This window comes from Channa argus, chromosome 13, assembly GCF_033026475.1.
Source record: "Channa argus isolate prfri chromosome 13, Channa argus male v1.0, whole genome shotgun sequence".
NCBI classification, from domain to species: Eukaryota; Metazoa; Chordata; class Actinopteri; order Anabantiformes; family Channidae; genus Channa; species Channa argus.
The window spans coordinates 21963921-21982555 of NC_090209.1; the positions used below are offsets into that span (position 1 = coordinate 21963921).

An 18635-nucleotide genomic window follows, 5' to 3' on the forward strand; every position below is an offset into this window, starting at 1 on the left:
GCCCATCTTTACATTGGAGATGCTCTGCCTCTCTAAAATGCTCCTTTTTTACCCAGTCATTTTACTGACCTGTTACCAAATAACCTACAGTAATTCATCTTCAAATGCTCCTCCATTTTTTTTGAATTTGTGGCCAACTTCTTTGAGACTGCCATCAAATTCACAATGATTCATTTTCCATGAAATGCTAAAATGTCTCAGATTCAAAATCTGATATGTTTTTTATGTTTTATTGTGAAAAACATATGGGTTGATTAGATTTATAAATCATTGCATTCTGTTTTTACCTAGGTTTTACATATTGTCCCAACTTTTTTGGAATTGGGGTTATAGAAGCTGCTGTGTGGAAAATGTAAAATCCATGCGAAGACGTCACTTAATCACAAAGCAACTGCCTTCATGACTTAAAAAAAAGGTTCAAATCAAACAGTTTTATAGGTGATAATATATACATTTTATTAAAATGCTCCTAACCTGAAATGACAGGTTGCAAGTAGTGTTGGTTCCCAAACAGAAAATTTTGAGAAACACTGAGCCAGAGAATGCTCCCCTTGAGCATTTGATCCGTTCCAGTTGCAAACTAAAAGACACTAGATCCAACACTCCATTACAAAGTGGAAATATCATTATTTCAACAGTGATGATAGTTAGAAGCACACGTGGTAGAATCTTCAAATGTGCGTAACACATATTTGGTAGGATTTACCCTTTACTTAAGAGATTGAAAAGACAGTTTCACAGTTTTTCAAGAGTGTAAAACAGCGGACAGGTGACCCTATAGAGACTACAAACAGGTTTTACTTGCTGAAACCACTCTTTTTGTTAATTCAGTCCTTTAAGAGATTGCTCCAAAACATGCTGTTTATAGAAGTGATGGGAGGCCAAAATTCACACATCTCCATCTGTGTAGATAAGCTCCAGTCTTGTCATGCATTGCTCCGGTTTATAGAGCATAAGCTTTAATTTTCTCTCTTATCAACAAATGAATGAATTGTTACATTGCACCCTGAAGTTCACTTGTCCCAGCTAAGGGCAGTGCTCACAGCGGATTGGGGATCATTCTCTAAATTCCTCTGTAGGTTGACGCGGAAATGCAGACACGATCTTTGTCTTCCTAATCAAAACAGGATGATCTGAGCAAGCATCCACCGATATATCTAGTATGCAATGCATGTCTGATTTGTTTTTGTTCTGCCACATTGTTTGTGTTTCTTCATGGCCACCAGTCTTTGGTCAGTTCAGGACCACTACGAAGACTCCGTGGTTAGTGGCACAAGCCAAAATGCTGAAAAGCCTTAGTTTCACTTTAGGTCAGTTGTGTGAGTAAGAAAAGATCAATGTGGCTGGCAGCATATCGATTACATCTTGCAAACTGAATTATCAAGAGAGATCAACATTTTTTTGCTGTTGTTTTTTTGCTGTGGAGGGGAACCTTAATTAAAAACTGCCTGCACAGCCTGCGATTAAAAAATTATGTTTAAAAAAACTAATCATGTCAACGAAAATGCACCTGGATGTTGTGCAGCTCTATTACTGTCTTTTAGTTTTACATGGGAGGTCCCGTCACGAGGCAAGTCGTCCCAGTCCATCTTGGCAACACCAATAGAAAACCATATGAGATCAAAGGACGGTAATGGAGTTAACCGCTAACTGCAGCTCTTAGTCATGCTAGATGGAAAACTGCAGAGCTTTACTTTTCAGGCTCGATCACTTACAGTACAAATTAAATCCATTTTAAGATTTCTTCCAGCTTGGACTCATTTACCTGCATTCACTGCTGATGAATACCAAAAACAACAAATGCATAATTTCTGATGTGCCCTTTTAAACATTTGAAAGTACTTTGTGTGGTTAAACAGTTAGTATTTATTATTTCTTGGGCAGAATGGTACCAGACTATGTTATTGCTCTGAAGCTAAATAATCTGGAGTAGTTACGTACATCAATTTTTGCTTTTTTTTTTTTTTTGCTCAATTTTTTTTTTCTTTTCTACACAATAAAACAATTCTGTATTTTTTACAAAGTAGCACAAATGTCCAGTTGTAAGTCTCAGCCACAAAGTCTTGGCTTAAAGCCTGTTTTAGTCAGTTTGGAGTTATTTGATTTTGTTGTTTGTTAGCAGGTTTCTCACGTGACCACGGAACAACTTTACATGCACAGTAGTAACCTGGTTACTGGAAATTCTACTATGCAGACTGATTATAGAAGTGAAGCAAACACATTGTACCTGCTTCCTGATTTTCTACCCGTCTCCCATTAGTGACAGCACAGTGACAGAGAGACAGCAGAGCTGCACAACACAAACTGTCTGATTATTTCCTTTAAAAGAACAAGGTGGAAAGTGACTTATTTAGACATCTACAGGCAACTTTGTGTTAGTTTGTTTTAGTCAGACTTCTGGTGGACTTTGATTCAAAAATCAGGGTGTTCTTTTTTTTTTTAATTCAACCTTTCATTCAGCTGCTTGTCCGGTCCTTTTTTCAGCCAGCGAAATCAGGATAAACTAATAATCAGTATTAATGTTTTAAATGTGTATATTTGATTAATTATTGATGAAATTAATTCATTTTCTGAAAATAATGCATTGTTTTGACAGTCTTAATTTGAATTGTAACCTTTGGAGCTCTGGATCTGCCCTATTTTTTCTTTACTGGCTCACAAAGAATCTTGAGATAGGAAAGCAGCTAAGAAGGGTCTGCCGCGCTTTAAGTCACGTCCTTAATCCTCATGTCATGCCACTGCATGCTTTATGTGTGACAGTAACTAACGTTAGCTTAGCTTGCCAAAATGGTGTGTGTGTGTGTGTTTGTGAATAATAGAGGAACAACATATGGCGATATACAACAGGTAAACAGAGTTTTTGTTTTGTTTAGGATTAGCTGTAATGGTTACCCACTAATGATACCTGAACTGGGTTGTTAGGTCAGATATTTTTTTAAAGGGGAACTGTATGAGAGACTTATCCATCGTCAGTCCACCACCATCTGCATTTTGCTGTCAGACAGCCCTTTCTAGTGAAGAAGTTGTTTTATTGCTCTGTTCAAAGCTTTCAGTTTTCTTTTACAAAAACAGTAATTTAACTACACAGATAGACTAACATTAGTTACTGTCATGACAGCCATGCAAAAATAATGAGCAGAAATTGGGACATTTAGTTGTCCATTGGCCTAGTGTAGGTTATGGGTGTGACTTAAAGTGCTGGGTGTGTCTTGAGAAGCTGCAGCTATGCCAAACTGAAGGAGCCATCCATTGGAACATTTGTTGCCCAGAGACAGAGGGCTGCATGTCTTATTCCAATTCACGCCTTCAGAATGAGACAGCCAGTTGAAAATCTGGAGCAATTGGTCTTCAGTTCCAGCTTTTGAATTGAAACAGACCACGTAAATTTGATTAAAGGGAAGAAATGACAATTTTCTAAAAACATTCACTGCAATAAGATATTCTTAAAATAGTTATTCAATTGCCTATTTTCAGTTTTGTATTTTTATGTTTTAATACTTTTCTATCACCTGTAGAGGTCTGAAAACACAGTGGTAAAAAAGACAGATGGAATCAACCTTTTCAAATGTTAAAAAAAAAAAAGTTCCTAGTAGGGTAAATGATTTTTATAGGCATTGTATCTTGGGAACCAAAACATCACATTTACCATAAATCCTAATGTAGAAACAACTCACAAACACCCTCAGTTCCTAAGTAGCAGCCATCACTAGCACTTCTAGTTAGTGGGTCGGTGATGACTAGCTACTTCCTCAAGTGCTGAAAAACGTTTCAGTGAGAAGTAGAAAGCAGATCAAAACTGTGGGTGGTCAGAAAACCATCTGCTGGTGAGAGCTGTGTGGTAAAAGCTAACATTGGCCCAGACAACCACATAATTTGCCAAATTATCCTTAACCAGATCTCTCTCATTCCCAAGTCTGAGATCTCTGAAACCCAGGAGGCATTGGATACTGTCGGTCTAATGACGGGCATGTGGATAATTACAGCATTCTTAGATAGGGCACTATGAATGATTATGTTGCTCACACACTGACCTGGCACTTCCTCTGTGGCTCAGTTTCTGCCACGTCTTTAGCTTTTCATCAGGATAAATCCTGCCTCAGGGGTAAGCAGTTTGCATTTTGTTTTGAAGGGAACATCCAGTGCGGATTCTGATATTAGTACATTATAGAATAATGCAAAGTTAACAGAGAATAAAGGCAAAATGTAGTTGACAGGTCTATAAAGCGCTAACAATAATAATTTGTAAATATACTGTTAGTGTATGTTATATGATATTACACCCCGGAGAACAATTGTTGTGAGTAGGCCCTGGTGGTTTTAATGTTGTGGTAGACAGAGGTCAGCATAAGGCAGTCTAGTCTGTCTGGTCTGCAGCTATGCTGTCAGTCATAGCCAGTGTTAAATTTACCACATGCTGATTATGATAGTGCTTAAAGAAATAAGAAATCGGGTCAGTGCTGCAGTAATTATTGTGTTTAACAGCAGAACGCTTTTCTTATGTGCAGCAATGCTTTGCTGCTGCTATGCTTGCAATCAGTTTCAAATGTAACTGAAAGTAAAATTTGGACTAGACTACAAATATTTAACACCCGTTCATACCTGGTGACCTGCTTAAGTTTTTTTTTAATTCATGTTTTTTTAACTTGATGCATAAATGACAAAAATCCAAAACCTTCTTGCTGACAGCGCCATTTACAGTAGATATCAGTTGCCGCACGAGACAAATCCTTTCGTCTCCCAGTGTTGCAATCTTCGCATGCTGTGTTGCCTTAAATCGCTCCTCGGAAGCAAAGGCGACTCAAATGAAAAAAGAGAAAAAGAAAATGGAAACGCGACAGGCGGGCTGTGGCTTTTCATTTGCAGGCACCGACGTTGACCGCAGTTGTTTCGCCACGAAGTGCTGGCACGCTATTCTTTTTGCTGATTATACCTCACATTTTAAAATCGAACCTTTTCACCATGAACTCAGAAGCTGTGGCCATCCATGAATGCAGCACAGGACACAAGGGGGGGGGGGAGGGCGAGAGGAGCGGTGGTGACGTCATGACGTGGTGGTGCCCCCGTCCATGTTTGGCGGAGAAGAAGTTTGTAGTCTCCCAAACTGTGCGCTCAGTAGGTGTGGATACCAACTACGAGACAAAGCGGTTTGTTTATATCGGTTTGTTTAGTTTTAGCACCTGTCATGGCAACGTAACGCAATTCAGTGTTTTATCTGAGGGTCTTGATTAATTTAGTATCATTATTAGATTAACATTAAATTAAAAACCCGGCACAGACCGGAGCGGGTGGTTCTGGGGTTAACTCCCTTTGGTGTTAACTTAGTCAACGGTTAATGTCGGCGTCTTTCGGCCGCCAATAAAGCTACGCTTGGGTGGGCTGTTGGACTTTAGTTACTTTATAGAAATTAAAAGGCAGGTTTTGGTTTCTTCGGAGAGCCTCGCATCCTCCGTTGGGTGGGCTCGTATGAGCCGCGTTGAGTCAAAGACGAGGGGTCGGGGGCTCCGCTAGCAGAGCCGGGCTTCACAATGAGGATGCCTAGAGGAGGACGTCTGGTCCTGGCGACGTGCCTGGGCTCGCTCTTCGTTCTCGTGCTTTACTTCCAGAGCATCACCAAGCCAGGTAAGAGCGAAGATGATCACAAATGGACCCACGCTTCCTCTAACTGTGTTGAAATGTCATTTAAATAGCGCGTTTTTTGTTTTGTTGAGATACGCCCCTAGTCCGGCTTTAACCTGCAGAGTAGTGACCACAAAGAAAGTAAAACTATGGGCTCAAACATGTGGACCTGCAGTAGCTTCAGGCGTTATAAGTAGCGGACACAGTTCATAATGAATGCTGGTAACTGCAGTGGAATGGAAATACATGTATTGGTATCAGCAATAAGTTGTAAATGATATGAATGTTACATGCTTTTGTAAACCAGTTTGCCATTTAAACTGGACTGTGTGTTGTTGCAAGGCGTGTGTGCATCATTGGTAAACAGTAATTTTGACAGGGCAACACCTGTGTGCGTGTGTTTTCAATGAAATATGAATTAAGCAAAGCATGAATAAGCTCACTGTGAGCACTGGAATGTTTTCAAAGCCCCCTACCTAGAGACCCCCTGCATTCCTCTGTTTTATCTCACCTTACATTTTCTTGATTCGCTTTCTGGCTCGAGCCCTTTTTGGACAAAGAGACAAATTTGCTCCCAGGGGACGGCAGACTTTCAGGGAAAGAAATCAGAGCTCAGCAAGGGAGAAAGAGGGGGGCAAGACATGTCGAAAGGAATGATTTGTCCTCACCATAAATGGTGAGTAAAGTGATACATTAGGAATAGAGTCGAATGTGACGGAGCACATATTAGTATATATCACATTTTAGTAAAGAGGTAGTTTGCATGTGGTTGCTAAAGATGAGAGAAGTAGATGGGAGGGTGGTTCAAAGACCAGAAGCCAGTGGAAAGTCTTTTTTGTGTGTGTGTTGTTATTATATGGTGACACACCGTGATGCATCCTAAATCATGCAGGTCATATGGAATGAGTAATGTAATTGTTTTTTAAAGTACTGTTACACATAATTTCTGAAATTTCCATAACCTACACTCGATGAACAGTATGAGGCACCTGTTTACACTCATTTATTTGGGCCAAAGCACATGTAACTTAATATGCATATACACGTACACAATGCATTTCTATACATATTGTACAATGCTTAGAGCAAAAAGGATGCTAGTGTAAGCTACTGCATATTTTACCTGCCCTTCTCACAACAGTACTTGGACAGCGGACTTAACAATAACTCAAGTCACCTTAAGTAGTCAACCAGTCGCAGAATGTATTCAGAGCAGTGATTGAGACAAATGACACTTAGCACTCTCATCAGCCCCCTCATTCAACTAGGTGTATGTATTTTTACTGCTTGACCTGTTTAGACTAGTCTGTTGTAGAGTCCCACCACTAGCTGTGCAAATCAAATGAAAAGCATGTTGGAGTCACGTGCTTAATTACATGCTTTAATTACTGTGCGTCTAGTCTGACAGGGTCTAAAAACCAATACAGTTTCTAGTGTTATGTATTATCCCTATGTCTTTTCCTTTTCATTTCTTACTGCCCCTCTTTTGATCTGACTTAAAAAAAAAAAGAAAAATGGATATTTGGCACAAATGTCATTTGTTAGTCTAATTGTTAATTGTTGCTTTTTAAATAATACATTTTGACCTACAGTTGTGATTTATGAGACAAACTTTTTTTTCCTTAATTGAGATCAGATCTTTTTTTGCCCAGTTTTTGTAGAACAAAATATATCCTGTAAAGTAATGGATATTATGCTTTTTACCAGCGTCTCCCTGATCTGCACATACTGTACATGTTCAGGATTGATTTATTGATTGATTGATTGATTGATTGAATAGATATCTCAAATTTTTTTTATTTTATTATATATTAACAGTGAAAATATGTCTTCACCTCGACTTTTACTGAGTTAGTCAAGACTTGATGTTTTCACTTGGAATTTTTACACAATGTGATCGTCCTGACATAAAGGGTGCGAGTTTTCTTCCAGTAATTTTGGTAGAGGGGGGACTACAGATGGTAATGAGTTCAACTCTGTGGTTGGTGTACAATTACTGTGGTACAGCAGTAAAAGTCTTAGTCGTATGAATTACAAAATAATTATACACAGTCCTACCAAAGTGAACAGCTGACTGATCTGCCCGTCACCAGTTGTGGTTTTCCTCACATCTTTGTTCTGGTGGTCTGTCTCTCTCTCTCTCTCTCTCTCTCTCTCTCTCTCTTTCTTTCTCCCCCCCCCCCCCCCCTTTTTTTTTTTTACATTTACATTTAGTCATTTAGCAGACGCTTTTATCCAAAGCGACTTACAAGTGAGGTAGAAGGCAGCAAAAATCTAAGTCATGGAGAAAACATCAAAGCAAAGTCCTATCAGAAAAGTGTTCACAGTTCACGAGATGCAAGTGCAGGAGAGCAGAAAGGATTTTTTTTTTTTTCTTCAAGAGATTTAAGTGCATAGGAAGATGTGGAAGAGTTCAGTTTTCAGCAGTTTTTTTGAATATTGGGAGAGAGTCAGCTGAGCGTGCAGCGTTTGGTACATTTTTGTATACACCAACAGCTCTGTACTCGTTTGCACCCAGATTTTGATAAAGTCTTTCTTTCTTTCAGCAAGAAACAGAATATGGTGTTGTGCTGGTAGAGTTTGTACAGAGGTGCACAGGCTCACATTTAACAGTTACAAAACCAGAGAAATGATGCAAGGAATGAATCTCATAAAAAGTTTGAAGTCATAAATGGACAGATACAAGTTATTGGGGAATGCACATAATTTGGGATTTAATACTCAGTAGGCCACTCAGTGATGTTCACAGAACCTGTGCCATCTGAAAAAGGAAACCTTTACTACTTTACCTACAGCCCGCCCTGTTCTCGGAGCTTCAGGTCCCTCCATCATGTGGCACCACTAACAGGTTGAAGACATAATTTAAATCCATCAGCTATTGCACTTTATAACATACAAGCATGAATTGCATTTCTAGTGTGGACATACACACTTGCAAAAATGAGTCCTGTGTGAAACCTTTCCCTTTAATTATATCAACCTGTCCTTGTCTGGTGAGCACAGGCTTTACAGATCTGTTTGAAATACCCTCATGTTTCTAGTCCACTCAGCTCACAGAATCACCACTCCAACTAAAATCTACTGTTAAATACCGGACAGGAAGCAAACTGCATAGGGTTGTTGTGCTTCTATTGTGTGGCTTCCTGTGCCAAACTCCTGGATTCCTAGGAATACGAACCCCATCCAGTGCACTTTTATTAACTCATTAGTTGAGTCTTGTCAGATTTATTGCTCTGTTAAATTGTTAACAGTGTCTGATAGGCCCTGTTTTTCTTTTATAGCTTTAATCTCTAATAAGCATATTAATTAATACTATTAACTACCAATTAAATCTTGACCTTTTTAAATCTTGACCTTTAAATTTTTTTTTTAATCTTCCCAAGATAAATGTAACTTTTGTGCAGTTTCTTGATTCCTTGATTTATTTATTTTTTATTTATTATATATTAATTTTTCCTCCCAAAATGCTCCTTTACACTAGTGCAAAAATATTTTTGTCATATTGAGGAAATTTCCCCCAACATGTGCTTATTTCCAGTCAGTCTCTTATTAGATACATCATAATTTGAACCAAAATAGAGATGAACACCCACTTTCTTTTTCCTCTCAGACTCTTTTATGTGGTTGTGTTGACTCAGCAGTGCTGCGGCAGTTTCACCGCGTGTCCTGTTTGAACACATGTACATTGACATGAACATACTACACCAAGTAACTTCACTCACTGTGGAAGGTTGGTGAACAGTGTGCACACTTGTCAGAGGTAAAGTGAACTTGTCAACATTTGCAAGTTCAAATCTACATTTGTGCAAGCAATGCTGTGTTTTTTCCATAAATTATTATTTATTTAATCGCCAGCTTTGCAGTGCTGGTCCCAAACCAGGTAGAAATTGGGGAGGGTTGCGTCAGGAAGAGCATCTGTCGTAAAAACGGCCAAATCAACATGCAGACCAGTGATTCCTTGTGGTGACCCTGAACTCACAGGATAAGTCAAAAGGACAAAAAATAATAATTATATTAAGATTAAGTTTAGCTCAACACAAATAGGAACTTAATTTATATTGTCAAATAGTGATATGCGCTACATTACTAGTGAGATTACTTATTGTTTTTTCCAGTAACAAGAAAAGTAAAGCATTACAATCATTAAATATATGTAACTCAAAGGCCACACTAAGCCCTCTACCCTAATGTGTAATCTGTGTGGTCTGCCAAACCTTTATAGAGTGACTTTACAAAGCCTATTATGGTTCTGCATTATTAAAAGATGGCTACAGATATACAGTATTCAATTCTGAGCTTGCTGATGTTGTAATGTGTTACAGAGCAGTATCTGTTGTATTTTAGAATAAAAGATAAGATTCCACCTCAGTCATTCTGCAGGAAATTGTAGATCTTGAAGAAAGGAAGTAATAACAAGATTAAAAGGTTAATGATTTGTTGATGATTACAAATGAATCAGTTGCCATATAATATGTAAACTAAATGTTTACATGTTTTTTTTCTTCAACATTCATACTGGACAATACAACATTTTGTAATGTAATAGTTTTTGTCTGTTTAGATTTGAAACATTAGCTCAATTAGATCCTCTGGCTCCTCCTTTATCATGATGACACGGACAAAATGCCAGACTCGGTAGATTTCTGATTATTATGGTGACATTTGTCACAACTTTCTCTGGATTGATGTGGTAAATTAAAGGGACTTTATTCTGTAAAGTGCCCTGAGAGATGACTTTGTTGTGAATTGGCGCTATATAAACAAAGTTGAATTGAACAGTAGCTGATCCTGACATCTGTTTTCTGTGCCTGGCTGAAACACTGTGTAGATACCAAATCAAAGGAAGCGCCTGCGACTTTTCAAAAGAGTATCACTGATCTTCACCTAATGCCCCCTGGTTAACCAATCGTCTTCTTTTTCGTCATTTGGTGTAAAGGTGTCACACCTTTTTAACCAAATCTAGAGTTTCAGGCCACTTCTCCTAATACTCCTCATAACACAGTTGTGTCTTTGTGCCTTCACTTGCTTTTATATTTTTGTACTGTGAAGCTGATTTTTACAGTTTTATAATGGCGACTTTTCTCTCAGCTCATGGAAACTTCCATTACGTGGTCCTCACCGACAAAGGCCTTACTTTTCAATGCAGTTATCTGTTATTTTACTTCTTTAAACATGTGCATGTTGCTGCAGAATCCCCTTAACTTTTTATTGAGATGACAGAGGTTAAGAGGTTTATTTGCCAGCGGATATTTGTCTTCTTTAGACAAAAACACCAGCTACAAAAACCTATAAATTATTGGGCCCACACACAGTCAAAACATGCTGGTGTACTCCTTAAACTTTGTCACTGCCTATGTGTCAGCTGACTCCTCACAGGAAAGTGCTGTCTGTTTATAATGATCAAACCAGTGCACAGGCTTAATGGAACCTTGTTTGTCTGGAAGTATAACATCAGCACAGCTTCACATGCCCGACAGACTGTTAAATCTGACAGACCTAGATTCAACATGAGCCTGTTGGTGTATGCAGTAAGACAGAGGCATATTTACTCCTCTTCAACTGTCAGTATTGTGTCACTTCCTGGTTCTGAGAGGAAATAGTGGTTTTCTGGTGTATGTGATAGAACACACGTCAGAGTAAAAGATGTAGATTGCGATCATGAGAATGAAGTAGACTCTGAAATGCACTTTCCTTTTAAACAGAAAATGCTCAAGTGCTTTATGAGGAATCGGAAAAATATAATTTGAAACTCATACACTGACAGCTTTAAGTTTGACACACACTAAGTGACTGAAGATAAAAACTCAGAAATCCTGGTTGTCGTTGTGTTTGTTTGGGCACAAGAACATGCACGAGTTTACCATTCTTGCAGGATTTGGTTGGTGTGACTTATCTCCAGGACATCTAGAGGTTTCTGACAGGTCGTTAACTGTGTTGCCCCCAGGTTCCTTATTCTTCAGACCGTCAGAGACTAGACACCAAGTCTAGACATGTGTGAACTGTCCCAGCTTTAGAGATTGTGTCCACAAAATTGATATTCCAGTCAGAATTATGTGCAAACTAGTGTCTTTTTATTCATTAACCATGTTTGTTGTAGCACAGTAAATGGTCTGCTTATGGTACATGGTAATGTAATGTGCTAGAATGCTAATATTTCCTAATGTTTAGATGTATTGTCGCTGTGGGGAAAAAGTAAAAAGGTGTTGCAAACACCAGAGCACACAAACTAACATGTCCATTTTTATATTAGAAACTTCACAGTTTGTGTTTTGTGGAAGGGCTCATTGGTTTGAGTGAACTTTACCACTTCCTTTTCTGCTTCTTAGTACTTTGATAATGGGGTAACTACCATATTTACAATGGCTACAAGAACATAAAGGCAGGTAAAACCCAGGACACGCTCACACAAACTTGTCGCTGTATGTAAACGTCAATTGTAAATGTGCTCGATCTTCTACATATCATAATTCAGGTTTGATCATGAATGTCTGAATGGAAGATTTCAGTCTAAACCACCATGCAGGTTGTCAGCTTGAGCCACACTGCTAGTGAAGCTTTAAAAGATGTTCATCTTTTTTTTCCTCCATTTTTGATACTTCCAAATAATAATGCACTCAATCATGCAAAGAATTCTGGAAAGGCTGTCACAGCTTGGAAAATAAGAGCTATATGACTTCCTTTTTCTTTTGAAAAGGAAACTGATGAAAGTACAATTATGCCCTGGATGGGAATGTGAATCCACATTCAACATCCATCCAGATTTTCCCTTCTATCATATAGTGTTTACAGTTGACATCAGACCATAAACCATTACTAAGATTAGAACATTAGCTACTATCCCCTTGACCTACTTTCAGTCTTCCTGGGGAAATATTCTTTGTTTGCACAGAGCTTAGCTGCTTAAGACATATTGCTGGCTATGGTCACAATCATTATATGTAGTGGTGCCAGAAAATTAGGCTGATTCCTAAATTCTTTGCTACATAGGTTTTTCAAATCAGTTTCAAACTGTCAACATCCTGCTTTTTAACACCTCTTATTCCACATTGTAAACACTGTCAACTTTGATTCTGTGATTTCTGTGCAAAACCTCATCCTTTATTTGGACTGTGCTCTGCTTTAGCATATGGAAATAATATAAAACTGTATGTGTACTCTATATCCATACATGGCCTAAGATGTAAGATTATTATGTAGTTTATAAAATATATAATATCCTAAAAAGCATTTCAGCACAGTCTGACAGGACTTGGATGTCTATCTCTGTGTGGTTAGATGATGTGGCAGAGATTCATCCAGGGGAAGTTGAGGATTTTTGGTGAATCGTGTGAGCTCACGCAGAGAGGCTGTGTCAGTTTGGTCTATGTCAGATCCTCTTGCAGTGCTTGTTCTACCATATTGCTGACTCACAAATTCTCCTTTTTTGTTGCCTGCTTCTTTAAAATGACAGGAAGCAATAATGATTTAGTGGTCAACAGCAGAGTCGCATGCAGACAGTGATGTATTTGTGTACTATTCCAAAAGTACTTTGTTTGATGTCACCTCAGTAGAAGAAACTGTGGGAAAGAGACGGTTTGTCTTCTTCTGGATTCCATACCTGCATAACATAACCCCTCATTTGTTTTTAGTGCTAACTGATATGCTTTCCATATGTCGGTATATTGTTTTCTCATCATTGCAACGGCTTTCTCTTAAGTAGTTTACCTCATGCTAATATACATAAAGCAAATTCCTCCTCTGCCCAATCTTCCTCAGTCGAGCTTACTTGAAGCAGCCCTGAGCACAAAACAAATCACTATTTTCCCTCACTACCACTAAATGCAGACCCCATGTCTGGCTGCCATCAGGCATAGAGAGAAGGGGGATGGGATTTGGAGGGGGGGATTGAAGGAGAGAAGGCAGATGTGTTTATAGAAGCTGAGGGAGGGAGGCTAACGTTTATACCCAGATATTTTAACTTTTTCAAACCTCCCACATCTTTACAAAGACACAATATAGAGTCGAGGCTTGTTCAAACCCACAATAATAATTTTGTTTAGAATTTAATTCCGTTATGTTGGGAATCTGGCAGCTGGCTTTTTCCAAATCTCTTTCACCCAGTAGATTTGCTGTGGATTTATTGAAACATTAAGTAGTAACTTGTAACCACTGTAACTTGTAACTTATGCAGGATGGAGAATGTGGTCACTGTAGCTATGGAATCTTGAAATGAAAATGCAAAATACTTTTTAAAGATGGTTCACGTCATGACAAAAGCAGAGGCCCACTGGAAAGTTGGCTCTAACTAATCTTGCCTATAACTTTATGTGGACATCTTTACAGTGTAATTCAAAACTCTTCGCAAACACAAGACACGTAGGAAAAAAGACTTTTCTCATTCGTGACCTACATGACAGATTACATTAATATGGCCAGACCTAAATCAGTGGGTGCTAAGTCAACAAAGCACATGCTGGTAAAGTTCTTGTTCGTTCGATAACATAACATACGAGCTATAGCACATTTCCTGTAATGTTTTTATACATAAATCCTGTTAAAATATGGGAAACGTCATTAACATAACACACAAATTGACACCTCTGGAAATCTAACGTGGATTTTAATCGGTCCCTGTCTAACTGTAGAACCTGGTGGGAAGACTGGCAGCACACGAGGGAAAAGCAGGAGAGGTCCCCTGCAGACCCTCTACAATGGAGACCAGGTACAAACATTAAAACATACAGTAACCGTCAGTTTCTAAGATTCTACCAGCTTTGTAATGACTGAAAGATTAATGTTAACGCATTACCACAGGTTTCTTTTTCTTTTTAAGCTTTAATAAGTCCAAATAATGCATTTCCTAAGTGTTTTCTCCCTGTTGATCAAATCCACCTGTACGACATCTTAGCTGCAGAGATTTTAAGAGGTGTTTCTGTTTGTGCTTCTTCCTCCTCAATTGCACATTTGGTCCCTCTTTTATCCTCCCTGCACCGTTCTCATCACAAGCAGCTGGAGCTGTTGGCAGCTCACGGGTCCCTCCAAGGCCGCAGGGAGCTGTTGGAGCAGGCGTGTCTGAGCCACACGAGGAAACGTCGGGTGCTTTCGCCTGAGGATCTCAAACACCTCATTGTGGATGATAAACACAGCCTTATTTACTGCTATGTACCCAAGGTTGGTTACCATTACATTAAGTAGTGCAGGGGAAATTCTAGACTACATATTTTCAGACTGTTAGTTTGTCACATGGGGAAGTTTGAAAGGATGTGAGGGCTCAGACATAAAGTAAAGACAGAGTGTGAGATGATTGTATTAAAAATGGCGCTTCATGCATAGTAACTCTTTCCAAACTTGACAGGCATGAAATCCAGTGCATAATGTAAAATTCTGGATTTACATTCTCTGAAGATCATTATCTGCATCTCTGGCCAAATAATGATCTGTAAATGTGCCCAAAAATTGTTTGGAAAAGTGAAAAAATGACTTACTTCCTCAAGACTCATCTTAATTTAAATTGTTTTTAAATGGTTTCTTAAAAATTATTGGGCTTATGGGCTTAGAGCTAACTCACCTTTTCTGTGGTGTCAGACTTTTAAAACCTATATGCTAGACAACAAAAATGCTGCTATTCATTTGCTGCATTTTAAATTCTGCTAATTTTCGGCAGCTTGTGCTAAAATCATTTTTTCCTTTTCAATACTTTCAGGTAGCCTGCACTAATTGGAAGCGTGTCCTCATGGTCCTTACCAGCGACGGCCGCTACACTGACCCCCTCGCCATCCCTGCCAATGAGGCGCACGTAGCAGGTAACCTCCGTACACTCTCAGAGTTTTCAATCCACGAGATCAACCATCGGCTTCGCACCTACCTCAAGTTTATTTTCGTACGGGAGCCGTTTGAGCGGCTGGTGTCCGCCTATAGGAATAAGTTCACACGTAGCTACAACACTGCTTTCCATAAACGCTACGGAACCAAGATCATACGCCGGCACCGGCCCGATCCCGAGCCCCGAGCACTGAGGGAAGGCAACGACGTTACCTTCCAGGAGTTTGTCCAATATCTGGTGGACCCTCGGACACAACGGGAGGAACCTTTTAATGAGCACTGGGAGCGGGTGCATTCCCTCTGCCACCCCTGTCTAATCCATTATGATATAGTGGGTAAGTACGAAACTCTGGAGCCGGATGCTCAGGCTGTGCTCAAATCAACCGGAGTGGAGGGAACTCTTCAATTTCCAAAGTCCGGCAAGAGCACTCGAACTGATGGCAACCTGGCAGCACACTTCTTTAAGCACATCAGTCCTTTCTACCAGAAGAAACTGTTCAACCTGTATCGAATGGACTTCCTGCTCTTTAACTATTCCACACCAGAGTATCTCAGGACTCAATGAGGGACGGAGTGCTGTGATACTTTACTGTCACATGCCATTTAGACTCGTTAGCAATGATACATTTGCACTATTCAGTTGCCATGGATTTTATAAATCGGTGCATCACAGGCACAAACTTCTCACTACTACTCTGACTGATCTGGAGAATGACTTTTTTTCCCGCCAGTGTTTGGAGATTTCTAATTGGAACCAAATATCTTCTCAAGAAGAAAGAGATTTGGGCTGCGATCAACCACACATCCATCGTATTTGTCTGTTTGCTTTCGAGGGTTTAAAATGCGTGTTTTGACAACCGTCTTCACAAACAAGGTCCTTTCTGTCTGACCTTCAGGCTCAGCTAAAATTCAGTATTTATTTTTTTGTCCACCTAATTGCGAATTAAGCAAAACTTTCTTTCACTTTTTAATCTTGTTGTAACGTGCTTTACCCACATCCCTGCTGTTTCCACTACAGTAAAGGTTTTCCCATGGCTTGTTTTCGGTGAGAACCAATGAGCCACACCTTAAAGTCAACTGTAGAGGAGCAGGTTCTCCTCTTTCAGGTTTTACAGGTGAATATGCTGACTGTGAAAGTGAGCACAGGAGCTTATTCTAAGGAAGCTACATGTCACTATCTCTGGAAGGGCTTTATTTATGTATGTCAGGACATAAAGTATTTATTATGGAGATGTGTGGTAGTAAAATTTCAGCTCATGATTTTGTGAAAATTTATTTTATATGAGTGGAACCGCAGTGCAAATATTTTCTATAGCATTGAAAGTTACTTCCTCTCTGGCTTTTGCACATAAGTTGATGCCAAAGAGAAATTTTAGGAGCTACTCCAACCTGAGAATCCCACACTTTTCACTTTTCTGATCCCACCGCAGCTCTGAAACTACATCCAGGGTTTGTCCTATGTTGGTACGGCACTCATTAACACCGTCTTACTCATAACCGACAGTTATTTCCAGGGCTTTTTAATATCAGCAAAGCCTCATTGTTATTCCTTTTTTATTACAGTTTGTGTTTAGCCCCAGGAAGATAAATACATTAATCTATTTATTATCAGATCTATAAATCTGCAACGGTATCTGAGACGAGCAATTGACCACAAAACAACAGTCAACATATTCCCTATGATAGACATATTGTGCAGTCCAGATATTAGTTCCAGTTGTACACAATTATGCCAAATGCATGTCAAGACACGTTGGCATTGAACGGTTTAGTTTTATCTCTATATTTTCCAGATTTCTCTTGTGAAATATTTCATTTTGTCAGACAGGCCTGAGGCCACCGAGCCCACTCTACTTTTATCTGGCTGTAGTCATGCTTTGAATAGTGCAATATCCGTGTGAATATGGATATGGTGTTAAAGGCTGTGTAACTTCTTTTCTTTTGTCGTCTGTGCATGTATGCTCATGTCATATTCTGTGTTTGCCATAGATTGCAGGGTTTTCGTTTTAAATGCTCTGTGTAGCAGCCTGATTTCCATTTTCAAAGAAGCTCGTTCACACTTTTTGTCGTAATAACGTGCTGCACAAAATATAATTTACTTTTGAATTTCCCCTCACAAAAACTGTTTAAAAATAACGAGACACTGCTATCTTTTTTTTTTTCAGGTAGAAATCTTCCTTTAGACTTGTGACTTGATAAGTCACAGGGAAATGATAAACAGAGCACAATTTGACAGAATCTCATGCACCAGCTTACTTGTGCCCCAAAACTGTGAATGTGATAACTGATGTCTACTTGCTGATGTGGTGTTTGACTGTCTTAAAGTTTCAACAAATACAATTCATTAACAGACTGAGTATGTGAGTATAGTTTTTTTTTCTATAATCTTGGTAGGGAAAGCTTTTCATATGCCACTTACAGTATCTTTAGAAGAAACAAATCTTTCAAACTGAGCATTATTTTTATTTATATTATTGTTTCATGTTTCATGTACCTTCTGCATTTTTGTCCATATGCTCTGCCTGAGAGGCCACTGCACACACCTGGACATGCTGTTCTGTTAGTACTGTTATAGTTTCCTTTTTACGTGACTGATTTATAGTGACGACATTGTTTACACTGAAATGAACTAAGTCTGATGAACAGGAATAGATTTTTGAATTCATAGAAGCTTGTTTTTATGAGCCAGAGTATTTAGAAGAGAAAATATAACAGAGGCATGGTGAGAGGAATAGACGGTGAGGCACAGAGCAACCCAAACAGAACTGTGCTAGTGTCAGCAATGCAGAAGCAGATGTTGTTATAAGCAAACTGAAGTGGTACTGGGGGAACTGAATTGGAGAATTCCAATTTGTGCAGGAAAGGAAATTTCCAGAACCAGGTAGAGAACATTTGTTGTTTGGTTTAAAAAGGCTAAAGAGGTAAAGAACTCCTTTACAATTGATGACATTACAACCTGTGCTATTCCCTGTACTCCAACCTTTGGAAAGTCCTGTTTGTTATGAGTCTGCGTAGCTGTTTATAGACAAACCCATGTAGCCATATGTTTGTTACGCCACCATTAGCTCTGTGTGTTATCTCATCGTTTTTATAGGACATCTTGAGGGAATTCATTTTACCCATTTGGCACAAATGGCCACTTGAATTTAAGGAGGAGCTGATTAGATTCAGGGTCAGTGTGACCTCATATCCATCCCATTCTCAGGAAGAGGATTTCT

The 18635-nt window shown here is 39.1% G+C and overlaps 1 protein-coding gene across 2 annotated transcripts; it reads left to right on the top strand.

Moving 5' to 3' along the window:
• The first annotated feature begins 5033 nt into the window (after positions 1–5033).
• Positions 5034–17770, top strand: LOC137139515 (carbohydrate sulfotransferase 11-like). 2 transcript variants are annotated; one of them, XM_067526858.1, is made up of 4 exons: positions 5034–5619; positions 14241–14317; positions 14605–14766; positions 15299–17770. In XM_067526858.1, exons 1-4 carry the CDS (start codon positions 5526–5528, stop codon positions 15980–15982), a joined length of 1017 nt encoding a protein of 338 aa, XP_067382959.1. In that variant the 5' UTR covers positions 5034–5525; the 3' UTR covers positions 15983–17770. The 2 variants fall into 2 exon arrangements, with proteins under 2 accessions (XP_067382959.1, XP_067382957.1); XM_067526856.1 differs by having other exon boundaries at positions 5035–5619; positions 14602–14766.
• Positions 17771–18635: the final 865 nt, after the last annotated feature.

What these genes read in the sequence shown, in the direction of transcription:
- LOC137139515 (XM_067526856.1), top strand. Translation starts at nt 5,526, where the DNA reads ATGAGGATGCCTAGAGGAGGACGTCTGGTCCTGGCGACGTGCCTGGGC. An exon ending in CCAGAGCATCACCAAGCCAG is followed by an intron (nt 5,620 to 14,240) that starts GTAAGAGCGAAG and finishes GTCTAACTGTAG; the next exon opens with AACCTGGTGGGAAGACTGGC. An exon ending in CCCTCTACAATGGAGACCAG is followed by an intron (nt 14,318 to 14,601) that starts GTACAAACATTA and finishes TCTCATCACAAG; the next exon opens with CAGCTGGAGCTGTTGGCAGC.